The following is a 12,828-nucleotide window of genomic DNA, read 5'->3' on the forward strand; positions in this document are numbered from 1 at the left end:
AACTTTAAGTTGTGAACTTTAGAAATCTTAATTTATAGAATTTATGAACTAATTATTAGGTTGAACTTTAGAAATCTTGATAAAATATAGTTTTTATGAACTATTTGTAATTTTGAAACGAATTTTGAAAGACTTTATAAGTCTTTTTAAATTGTGATTTAGATATTTTTTAATGTTAATTTAAGTTTGTGGTTTTATATTTTGTGTAGCTTTTTTATAATGTTTTGTGTTTGATTGAGGTTGAACTGAATTGAACTGAATTGAATTGTTTTTGCAGGTGGGCAACATAAATTGGCAGTTTCTGTTGTAAAAAAAATGCAGAAAAAGCGACGGACAGGGTGATTTTGTCCGTCTCTTTTCTGGATTTTATTTTTTTTAAAACCCAGAAAAGCGCCGGACAGGGTCCTTTAGTTCGTTGTTTTTCTGGATTTTTCAAATTTTTATTTTCAAAAAAGTGACGGACGGCGTCTCATTGTGCGTCGCTTTTCAAGATTCTAAAAAAACTAAAAATTAATTAAAGCGACAAACTTTTTTTTAAAAAATAATTTGGACACGAGGTCCATTTTATTAATGCCTTAAAAGGCCAATAAATGATCAAGCTTACAAAAAAGTCACATGAACGGCCCAAACAACCCATCAGGTCATACATACAATACCATATACAGTAGGGTTTCCTAATTAGTTCACTTAGCTCTTTCCACTTTTCCATCTTCTTCATTTCCTTCTCACTGACCGCCGCTTGAATGTTCTCGATTGTGCTCTTCAACACTAAGTTCATGACTCTTCATCTTGGGGTAATCAACATCCTGCATGACCAACATTCCTTGTACATTGTGACTTGCAGCTTCCAAAAGGTTTGTTTTCCTTCTCCTTAATTTGTCTCCTAGTTTCCTCTTTCTAGCTGAACACTTTTTTCTTGCAGGTGAACTCTCCGGTGTAGGAAAGAGATTGTGAGCCTTGCATTTTAGCTTTGTAGATCTAAGTACTGCCCAAACTCTTTATATTTTTAATCTTTCTTTATGCATCTAACACATTGTGTTTCCAAGTTGAGGCCGAATAAGAGTAAACCAGTTGGCTCCCGTGCTTCTTCGTCTCGGTTTCTTTGCTGGATACGCGCTTTGGATTCAGATATGGCTCCTAGACTCTCGACTTTTGTTGGTCTCTGTATCACTTTTTGCTGGCTATTATAGCTTAGGAATAGTTCCTGTGCAGCTTTTTTGTTCCAAAAATAGATAGAATCTTCCTTGTATATAGTATAGTTGTGGAATCATGTGGCTTCAATGTTGTAACTAAGCATGTTGACAGTTGTTGTTGTTGTATATTCTCCTCGTTTTGATCCTAACTGATGGGACCTCTTGTTTATCAATGTTAAGAATCTTTTTCCCTAAACTTGGTAGTTGATGAAAATACTGAAATACCAGCTTATGTTTTGCATATATTGCCGTATTTGCTATGATATCTGCTAACTGATTCAATTCTCTAAAAACATGCCAAACCTGTACATTTATTTGCTGCATTATTTCATGTATATCTTCCATTTTCTCGACGATCTCCCATGGTATTCTCCAACTCCCCCTAATCATGTTTTTTAAAGCTAATGAATTTATTTCCAATTTCACTTGCCTTAAACCACTTTGTAAACAAAATTGTAATGCCTTCCACGCCACTGTTACCTCTGCCTCCATATTAGTGGTCTCGCCTATGCTTTGAGCCGCCGCATATATAAGGTCTCCATTTTTGTCCCTTATACAGTATCCATATGCACTCCTCCCTGGGTTCCCTTTGTTAGCTCCATCCGTATTGCAAGTCACCCATCCCTCTGTTGGTTTCATCCATCTGACCACCTAGTAATGTAGTGCTGCCTTGTAATTCTGTAGATTGTCCACCATTTGTGGCCAATGGCATGTCATTCTTTTAATCCATGGAAATTTTGTCCTTACTAACTTATATATTAGCAATTGACATTGATAATACATGTTGTTGTAAGTTACTTTTTTTCCATACTTAATAGAATTTCTCCACTTCCACAATTCCCACATAATTACTGCTGGAAGAGCTTTCAGAATTTGTTCCAACTTATTTGACGTCTTATGTTCCCACCATTTGAAAATGAGTTGTTGTAAATTCAACCCATTTATATTTAAACCTGCACATGAAGCAAACTGCTTCCATAGCTTTTGGGCTATGAGAGCTGTTAGTAATAGGTGAGTCATTGTTTCCATTTCCCCTTCCGTGCAACAGTAACATTTGGACACCACATGTATTTTCATCCTCTTAAGATTATCATCTGTAGCAATCTTCCTCCTCCATACTTTCCACAAAAAGAAACTAATCTTGATTGGCATTCCTCTAATCCACATGTACCTTCTCCAGTCCTCTTCTGCCTTTCTACCTCTCACTAGATGATACGCTGATTTAACAGTAAAGAGACCAGTCGTATTACCACTCCACCACGCCTTATCAATGTCAACCTCTGATGTTTTAGGCCTGATGTTCAGTACTATATGCTTAGCCATATCCTCTGATAAAATACTCCTTAGTTTTGGCTCATCCCACACTCCATTTATAATGAAGTCTTTTACTTCAAGTTCCTCCTCTTGTGCCAGATCCCCTTCTGTATAATATAACGCTCCTTGCCTAGTCCAGTTGTTAAATCAAAAGCTAGAATTTTCAACTTTTATTTGCCACCAAATGTCTTTTTCCACTTCCTCTCTGACTGTGATCATTTTCCTCCATACGTGTGAAGCACCCAAGCTTATGACAACCACAGGATGTAGTTTCTTACAATATTTGTTCCACATGTACTCTGCCCATAATGATGTTGTGGAAACTCGAAAGTTTCACCAAAGCTTTGCAAAGAGAGCTTTGTTTACATCATGTAATGATCGAAAACCAACTCCTCCCTCTACCTTTGGATAACATAAATCTCCCCATGCCACCCAGTGCTTTCCTTTTATTCCTCCCAAATTTCCCAAAAAAAAATTAGCGAAAATTTGGTGTATTTGATCCAAAACCTTTCTGGGTGGGTTCAAAGCTGATAGCATATACACAGGCATAGATTGGAGCACATTGTTGATAAGTATTCATTTTCCCCCAAATGTCAAAAATCTGTTATGCCACATTAAAATTCTTTTGACAATTTTCTGTACCATTTCCGCATAATATATCGATCTCCTCCTTCCATAGAACACTGGACAACCCAAATAAGTAAAAGGAAATTTTTCTTGTTGTATCCCGGTTAACCTTCTCATTCTAATAGCTACTATCAATGGAGTATTGTCATGAAGGTAAAAGAAACTCTTTGATTTGTTAAGTTTTTGCCCAGACACCATTTCATAGTCCTTAAGAATCCTCATCATTTTGATTATTGAACCTCTGTCTCCTGACCCAAATAGAATTGCGTCATCAGCATATGATAAATGATTTATCTCCGGACACCACTTCGGGAGCCCATAACCCTTTACTGTCTCATCCCTATGCAATATGTTTAACCCTCTGGATAACACTTCTGCAGCAATTATGAATAAGGTAGGTGACAAAGGATCACTTTGTTTCAATTTTCTCGATGATTGGAAAAAACCATGAGTAATGTCATTTACTAACACAAAGTACCAATTGTTAGAAATTATCCTCCACACCATATCTATTATCACCTCTGCAAAACCAAATTTTCTCAACACTTTTGTGAGAAAAATCCAAGAGACCCGATCGTATGCCTTAGCCATATCTAGCTTCATCACCACATTAACATTTTTATTTCTCCTGTTAATATCTCTTATTATCTCCCGAGCCAATAAGATATTCTCTGTATTGCTTCTTCCTTTAACAAAACCTGATTGATTTTGTGAAATAATATTTGGTAGAACCAATATCATCCTTTCATGTACCATTCTAGAGATAATCTTATTTATAATAGAACTGAGACTTATAGGTCGCACATCTGTAAATCTCTTGACTGATTCTTTTTTGGGCAGCAACACTAAATTTGTATGGGTTATGAACTTGGGTAGCTCTTGCCCACAGAAAAAGGCCTTCACCACTTTTGTGATGTCTTCCCCTACTATCTCCCAACAACTTTGAAAAAAATGACTTGTAAATCCATCTGGACCACATGCGCTGCTCCCACATAAAGCAAAAACCACATTCGTCTCTTTTTTAAAATAAAAAAAGCGACGGACGGCGTCGCATTCTTCAAAAAAAATATTTTTTAAAAAAAAACAAAAGCAACGCAGTCCGTCGCTTTTGAAAAAGCGTCGAGCCAAAAAGTGACGAGATTGATTGCGTCGCTTTTGGCCAAAAAAGCGACGCAGTCCGTCATTTTTTGGCAATTTTTTAGTAGTGTATGCTTTCGTATTTTCAGTCTTGTATTTATATTCTCTTATGTTGAGATAATACTTTTGAAACTTATTCAGATTTATGATTCATTTCATTTTGGTATGTTGTTATCTTAGTGTCACGCTTATCTCAAGTGGCTTGTTTAGAGTCTATCGGGATCCTATTGACCATGTCGCGTCTACAGGTAGTTTAGATTGTGACAGAAGCATCCAGGACAACTCACCACTTTCTAATGCAACTGTTCATAATTGAAAGAAGACTTTTAGCTAGTTTCCTACCGAATAGGGTTAGTCCTTTTTGAAAAAATCATTCAATGTAGATATATATACATCCTCAAAATCAAGGGGAAAACAATGTATTAATGTAAAATTTTGTTTCCAAGTAAGTATGTATTAGCATGATGGTACACTCGACACTACAAGGTTACTCTCGCCATAGCAATGAAACAATTGCTAGTCTAAGACATAGATTAGTTGTTGGTATCATTGCCTAGGTCACCCACCAGTCGAAGACTCAACCTCCAAAAACTCTTCTTCGAAAGCAGATGCCAAATCTTAATTTGGTATCTAAAGCTTCTTGCACTTATGCTCCAACGTTTCTTAATTTATCCCTCAATATTCGCGGCAACCACTCTACACCCAATACACTAATATGAGAATGTAGAAATAAATTATGAAATTAGATATGAGGCGAACTCGGCAAAAGGTTAAAAAGGGGAAAATAAGTATGATCGCATACGTTGGTGCCATTCTATGCATATATAATCATTCAAAACACATGTAGTAAAAACAATATCCAGCCCAAGCTAAGTACTGCAACTCCTTCCTAATAGTTGCAAAGACCCTTGTCAACTTGTGATAGTTATCAAATTTTTAGAATTAGATATGACAAGTCTAATTTTTTTAAGGGAACCTTTTGCATATAGTCACGCTCCATATCTATGGTTTGCTAATTACAATTCGAGCTACATGTTATAGGGAGGAGAGTGGCAAGCGAGATTGGGAGAGGGAGGAGAGAGGGTTATAATTTGTATAATTCGCAGGTACATTTATGTCATTCATGTGTTTGTTTTTTATAATTGAGTAATATAAAGTATGAAATTATACAATATAGTAGAACTCGAAATAACAAATTGATACAAACATAAACATATAAACTTTAAACAGTTGTACAAATTATATTATACAAATTACATTATATAAATTATATTATACAAAATCCAAAAACTACACGTTTATTCAAACTTTAAAAAGTTATACACAAAAAGATTGAATGTATATAGTGATAAAACTGAAAAACCAAAGGAAATCATCGTCATATACAAATACAAACCATCGTATACAATACAAATCAAACGAAGAATTGTTAGTTGCGAATTATGCAAATGTGGTGAATTATACAACCATGACTAATTATACAAACTCGAAGTCAACCCACGTAATTAATGGTTAATGTTAGTCGCGAGTGATAGTTATAGCTAATGATGACTAATTAAGTAGTAAAAGTTTCTATAACCGCATAATTTTCCCTTTCTGTCTTCCTTTGTTTAGGGTTAACATAAAATAAATCATACAAATAGTATAGTTGAATTTTAGACCTACAATAAACTAGGATTGCTTTAATTCCCATACTAAGGGAGAGCAGGCGAGAGTGTTTTCTTCACGCGATACATTTCTGGAAAGAAAATACATGTACCTAGCTAGAATTTGTCAAATCAATCAAAAGTCACTATGAGATTGATTGTGTTGTCAGTAATCAGATGGTGAAATTGAAAGGGAAAGGCTTCGTTGCTATCTATAGTGAAACATGTCAAGTATTTGCTGGTTTAGAGATTGATTAAGAGTGTCATCATGTAAACCAATTTGCATGCTGGTTTCCAAACATCATATATGTAAATTGGTTAGATGAGAACATATTCCTTGCACATTTCAGTTTTGACAAAATTTCAAGGATATTATATATCTTGTAGAATAAACACTGAAAACTTGTCCCGTTCTCAAATGGATCAAGAATGCTTTCATTTACATTGTCTTGTTGACACAAGACAGCTTTGTTATGCCATCTGAAAAATATGCTATTACAAACAAATTCTATACGATCTAACTCAAAATTAAAGGCATTGAAATAAAGTACCCTTGCATTCACACCCTATTCCTTCTTTTGTAACTTATATTATATAATAGAAATAGCAGGTTCCTATAAATGACCTAGAGCCTTAAATTTAGTCTTCTGAGCCATATAGAATGTAATATCATATGAAACATATCAAACCTTCGAACAGGCCGGTTAAGTTCAAAATGTTTCCTTACAGCCCTCATGCCTTCCTTGAGCTTCATGTATTTGTCATCTGGAACAGCCAACAAGATGTCCTTTAGCCTTGGGATATCAGAAATGTTAACCTGTAATGAGAATGCTTCCCAGTTTAGCACATCACTAAAAGGGAAGACATAATGATCTGATAGCATAACAGGAACACATTCAGCATAAATGGCTTCAATCACTCTTGGGCTAGCCACTTCATAGCCACTAGGGCATAGGCAAAACTTGGAGCGCAACATTTCAGAAGGATAATCCATGTCCTTAGGCAATTGTTGGTATACACGAAGATGGGAGTCTTTTTCCTTCCAGTGATCAAAGAGGGTTTCCCGGATATGGCCATGAAGTCCACCAGCAAAGAATCCAAGGTAAGGCCTTGAAATGTTGGCTGGTGGAGGAGACTGCAGCTTTGGGGACACTACACCATTGTAAAGATAGATTTCAGGAAGACTGACATCTTTCTGAGGATTGAAACCTTCTGAGGAGTTGGCATTACACAAAACCCTTATTGATGTATTGTACAGGAAATCATTACCCTTTGAAGCAACAGGAGCCTGAAATAGGTGTAGGTAGCAGCAGGCAGACCATGTGTCAAAAGATATAATAAGACATAAACAAAAGTAGTAGAGTAGTAATAAATTTAGCTCACCCAATCATGGCAAGAAAGCATGAAATGATCAGCTCCATGGGTTCGATTCCAGAATGGGTATTTAGTTGATATAAGTCGGACATAATCAGAGACGTACTGTTTAAGAGGTGCAAGGTTATATGAAAGAGGGACGTAAAGAAACTTAACCATCCAAGCTACACTAAAAGGCATGAAATAAACATGGGCTGAATGAGGGTCTCTTGTCCTGAATTTATTGTTACCATATTCCATCTCACTGATGAACCTTCCCTCACTTGCATATATATCTTTACACGGTCCATTATGGACTAATATGAAGTCTCCATCTTCATATACATACACCTTCAGCTTCCTCTCCATTTCCTTGTAACTCCTGCAATAATAATATACTTACTATTTACAACATGTACAAATCATATTCAATCATATATACCAATAGTACCTACTCCCAATAAACATAATAAAAAAAAGTGTTGTTGCTTACGTGAAATCCAAACGCTTAAAGGCCAAGCCAAATTATACTAAAACCAATTAGCATGACTTTAGTCATAATTGGAAACTCAATGACACTAATCTTATTAATTTGTTTTACCTAATTATTTACAATTACTTTTTCGAGCATCATCATCACATTATTGCATATCATAACACCGACTTTCCCGTGCTATTCTTCTCCGTGCACAGTAACAAACTTTCTAACTTAGACCCTGTTTGGATCGACTTATTTTAAGGCTAGAATTAGAATAATTTTAAAGCACTTTTGGAGTGCTTATAAATTTAAAAAATCCTTAGTTTTAAGCAAATGATTAAAATAAATCAAAAGTCATGAGTTGGAATTTCTAAAATATGACTTTTGCAAAATCATTCCAAACAAGCTCTTAGTTATGTAGGTTCACTATTAATGTATCAATGGGAAAACAAATTAAAAATCTTTATTATATTTCTTTGTTTCCATCCAAATTCTGTTAAGGCTAGCAAAACCATTTTGTCTAATTTCAAATTTGTGGAAAATAGATCTTCAAACGTATCAAATTAACAGTTACTCTGAAAAAACACAATAATTTAGGGAAGACACTATATATCAATAAATATTTTTCATATTTCTATTTAATAATAAATATTATTAAATAAAAAAATATACTAATCCTATTAAAAGAGTAAATTGGTCTTTCTGCTTTTGAGCTACTCACTTTTGCAAAAATATAGATATTATGAAAATTAGTTGTTTTTATTTCATTTTCCTTTTATACGCTTAATATATTTTTAATATTCAGTAGGGTTGGTGAAAAATCATTTCCTTGGTAAAGCAACACTAATTTATTAGTTTATAACACAAACTATATAAAAAAAACATTAAAACTACATACATAATATAATTATTTGAATAATAAGATTTATAAAATAAACAAAGAGTTGTGTCCTTACGGTAAAACAAACCTATTTAGAGAAGACACAATATAAATCAGTTATTTAATTTAAATATAAATATATTATACTAAAACGGTATGTTTTCTAAAAAATCCCGTATAGATAAGCAGACGTATTTTTAGGAGCAATGGCCAAAAATTGAGTCAAAACAAAACAATTACTTAATTTGCTAATAATGGGATTAATAAAAGTTGTTAGGATTCCTCTTATTTTTAGGAGCAATGGCCAAAAATTGAGTCAAAACAAAACAATTGCTTAATTTGCTAATGGGTTCCTTGAGATTAATAAAAGTTGTTAGAATTCCTAGTGGTAAAAGAAAAAAAGAGGACAATAATCATGTTACTTATCTATTAGGGGAAGTAAGGAAAATAACTAGTGTATAAGTAGTAGTAAATGGTAACGTGAGAAACTAGTCAAACGTGTATTTGTTATGGAGTTGTAAATGTGTGGAGAAAAAAGAAAGAGGAAATCATATTGGAAAGGGTAAATTCATAAGGATAGGAAAGGTTGTTTTGTTTGACAGCCAACAAATAGGAAAGATTGTTTGTAAGGGGCACCACAATCCACAGTCCACAGTCCACAAGCAATGCAAAGCAATGAATGACTTTCCCACACAAAATAAAGGAGGCAATCAAGTGCAAAGAAACATTGAGTGTGTGCGCACTACACATACCATGCGTCAATTACAAGACTTGTACTAATTCTAGTATTATCTCTATCTTGTGTTCAACTATTTTTTTTTCTTTTTTAAAATAGCTTACATCTCAATCACAATCAGTTATGCCGGAGTTTGGGAAACAATGATTCACAACATTTATTTAATTATGTACAAATTAAATACAATGTGTAATTTAAGTGTATTGATACTTACTCCCATTTTTCAATGTTAAGATGACTAGTTCCCGTATGCCAAATCAATATAATGAACAATTATTGCGACAGGAAGGAGTAATAAATTAGAAGAGCACATACTTGGAATGTATGCTGTGGTGAGTAACTTAGAAGGAAAGTAGTTATGACTTGCAAAAAGTTCCTTCTGTTAATTGTTTTCTATATATGAAATTCAATGAGACTTACTGATAAAACGCTCCTGCATTGCGGTAGATCCCACCAGGGTTCATAGACAGGTTTCCAACACCAGCAGCTTTTCGAATCGCCGCTCTTGCTCGTGCTAGTCCTTCCTCTATCTTATCATCTTTCCTCTGTCGAAAGTTCCAGAATCAAATCCACACACACACATATATATATATATATATATATATAAAAAAAATTAAAATGCTCGTCCATAACAAACGAAAACGAAAACTCAAACTCAACTTTATAGAGTTTCACATCATGAGAACAAATTTAAAAGCTTCAAATTATGAATCATTGAATGCAGCTCTATTTACACTGAAAAAACTTTGATTAAGGTTATGCATTGGAAAATCAGTCAAACTTTTGGAATATATATATATAACGTTTTCTAATAAAGCATTAAAGGAAGCTGTATCGATAAAAAAATAAAAAAAAAATTTGTCGATGAAATTTAAGGAGGAGGATTGAAATTCACTCACAACAACTGTAGATTTTCTAGGAATCGGAGAGAATGAAGAGTTCCGGTAGAAAGAGAGATCGGAAGCGATGGCTCGTGATGGATTTGGATTAGCGACGGTGGCGGCGATCACTTTCTTCTGCAACTCAACGATCGTAACAGTTGCAGAATTCACAGAAGAAACAGACGATGGAAAAGGGCTTCCAGAAACGGAAAACCTAATGGATACAACTGCTATCACAGATAGAACCAGTACACAACAGAGTACACCTAAACAAGTATAAAGTAATCCACCATCACCACCACCACTCTTCTTCATCATCATATACACTAGAACTAGAGAGAGACTAGAGAAATTAAAAATAAAAAATTCAGAGAGGCGGTTATGGCGGGGAAAGAGAAGTTGTTCTACGTTTCGTTTGTGTTTGGGTTTGGGGTGAATATAAATGGCGGAAAAAAGGTGTGAAGGACGTGAGAGCTAATGAAATTGAAGTTAGTATAACTCAATTTACTTTTAACTCCTTACCCTTTATGGATATTCACAGCGATATTTTTTCCGAAAAATCCTCCTGTGGACTGCGGAACTAGTATGAATTTACGAGATGAAACTACTAGCAAGTCATCACCTTATCATACTATTTGGACGTCTTTCTTACGTTAATCAATTAAATTATTAAAATAAATATTCTATCTCAAATATGACACTCTTTTTCTCTTCCAATTTCTATTAAACTTAATTTATGGGATGAAACTATTAGCAAGTCATCACCATTATCACACAATTTGGATGTCTTTCTTCCGTCAATCAATTAAATTACTAAAAATTAACATTAAAATAAATATTGTATCTCAAATATGATACTCTTTTTCTCTTCCAATTTCTATTAAACTTAATTTTTTTTTTAGTCCGTCTGGAAAAAAAATATATTTTTATATTTAGTAATAATTTAACTTTAAAATACTTGTTTTACCAATAATTTATATCCACATAAATATCTCTGACTTGATTTAGACCACAAATTTTTTTATTTTTTTTTAAAATTTCCTTTCAAGTCAAACTTCTATATATAAATTGTAAGGGAGGGAGTATTATTTGTTTCATCTATATTTTTTACAAATAATTTGTTGAGTTTATATTTATTTCGTCGCTTTGGCTGTTATAATAATAAATTTTGTTGTTTTTTATATTGATAATTTTCTTTAAAATGCAACATATATTTATCTATGTGAAACATAATATTTTAAAAATTACAGTTTCACTTTCAATAGGGTTGACATTATGATTTGCTTATTATCATTACAAACCAGTACCACACTCTTCTAAATTATGGCAAGAAAATAATTTTCTTTTTTTATAATATATATATATTTTAAAAATAAGTATGATTCCGAAAAGAAATATTACCTTGAGAATATTATATTTGTAAATATGCAATTAATATAATAACAACATAAATAGTACTAATATGACGGGGGAAAAAATCATGTCTTTAAATTCGCTCGCAATCGATATTAAGTCTCATTGACACGTTGCACATTAATCTTCCTTCATTAACATAAAAATATTGAAGAATCAATCAATAATATCTTATATAAATTTATCCATATATTGATTGAATAACTTTTAATAACTTAACAAAGACCACAAACATATTAATGAGTGAAAAAAAAAAAAAAACTAGTAATATTCATGGAATATTATATCTCGATGAATTAAATTTTCTTTTCACACTGGATATATGTAGATATAGAACTAAGAATATGAGGAGATATTCCTAACAATTTAAAGTAGAAAGAGTTCCCAATGATTCCAATTTCCAAGTAAAAGAAAAAGGATTTAGCTCCTAAATTAAAATTTCATCATTGAAAAAAAGGAAAAAGGACAAATATATTTTCAAACTATCGTAAATGGTATATAAATATCATCCGTCATACTTTTGGGACTTTGGTTCCCCTACCGTCTAAAAACTAGAGTATATTTGTCCTTCACTCTAACAGAAGACCAAATAGGGACACGTGTTGCAATCCTACGGAGGGACCCGTTTGACTAATTAATTAGACCCAAAATTTAAAAACCCACCCATTTTTATTTTGGACCCAACAAATTACATGTTTTGGGTTTCGGGTGGGTTTAAAATAAAAATGGGTGGATTTTTAAATTTTAAGTGTAATTAATTGGTCAAACGGGTCCCTCTGTAGGATTGCGTTACGTGTCCCTATTTGATCTTTCGTTAGAGTGAAGGGCAAATATGCTCTAGTTTTTGGACAGCGGGTGCACCAAAGTCCCCAAAGTATGACGGAGGATATCTGTATACCATTTACGATAGTTCGAAGGTATATTTTTCCTTTTTCCCTTGAAAAAAAAACACTTTGACCTAAAGGAAGTCGAAAGTGTTTTTCGCTATTTCTTTTACAAATACTCCCCCCTCCTTTTATTTACTTGTCAATTTTTTGACTTGACACACTTATTAAGAAAATAATGATCTTTATAGTGAAATTATCATTTTACCCCTATTAATTGATAGGATTCCAAATATATTTACTTACTACATTTAAAAAAAATATTAACTCAATATTAATAAATTAA

The 12,828-nt window shown here is 33.2% G+C and overlaps 1 protein-coding gene across 1 annotated transcript; it reads right to left on the minus strand.

Annotated features, from left to right (window-relative positions):
- Window positions 1–6,330: 6,330 nt before the first annotated feature.
- LOC102584375 (probable glycosyltransferase At5g25310) lies at window positions 6,331–10,620 on the minus strand. The gene is made up of 4 exons (XM_006345595.2): window positions 10,264–10,620; window positions 9,785–9,909; window positions 7,301–7,652; window positions 6,331–7,205 (listed from the first exon to the last, which is right to left on the minus strand). The coding sequence occupies exons 1-4, from the start codon at window positions 10,564–10,566 to the stop codon at window positions 6,543–6,545; spliced, it is 1,443 nt and encodes a 480-aa protein (XP_006345657.2). The 5' UTR covers window positions 10,567–10,620; the 3' UTR covers window positions 6,331–6,542.
- Window positions 10,621–12,828: the final 2,208 nt, after the last annotated feature.

This window comes from Solanum tuberosum, unplaced genomic scaffold (assembly GCF_000226075.1).
Source record: "Solanum tuberosum cultivar DM 1-3 516 R44 unplaced genomic scaffold, SolTub_3.0 scf00070, whole genome shotgun sequence".
NCBI classification, from domain to species: Eukaryota; Viridiplantae; Streptophyta; class Magnoliopsida; order Solanales; family Solanaceae; genus Solanum; species Solanum tuberosum.

What these genes read in the sequence shown, in the direction of transcription:
- LOC102584375 (XM_006345595.2), bottom strand. Translation starts at nt 10,566, where the DNA reads ATGATGATGAAGAAGAGTGGTGGTGGTGATGGTGGATTACTTTATACT. An exon ending in CTAGAAAATCTACAGTTGTT is followed by an intron (nt 9,910 to 10,263) that starts GTGAGTGAATTT and finishes AACTTTCGACAG; the next exon opens with AGGAAAGATGATAAGATAGA. An exon ending in AATGCAGGAGCGTTTTATCA is followed by an intron (nt 7,653 to 9,784) that starts GTAAGTCTCATT and finishes TTATTATTGCAG; the next exon opens with GAGTTACAAGGAAATGGAGA.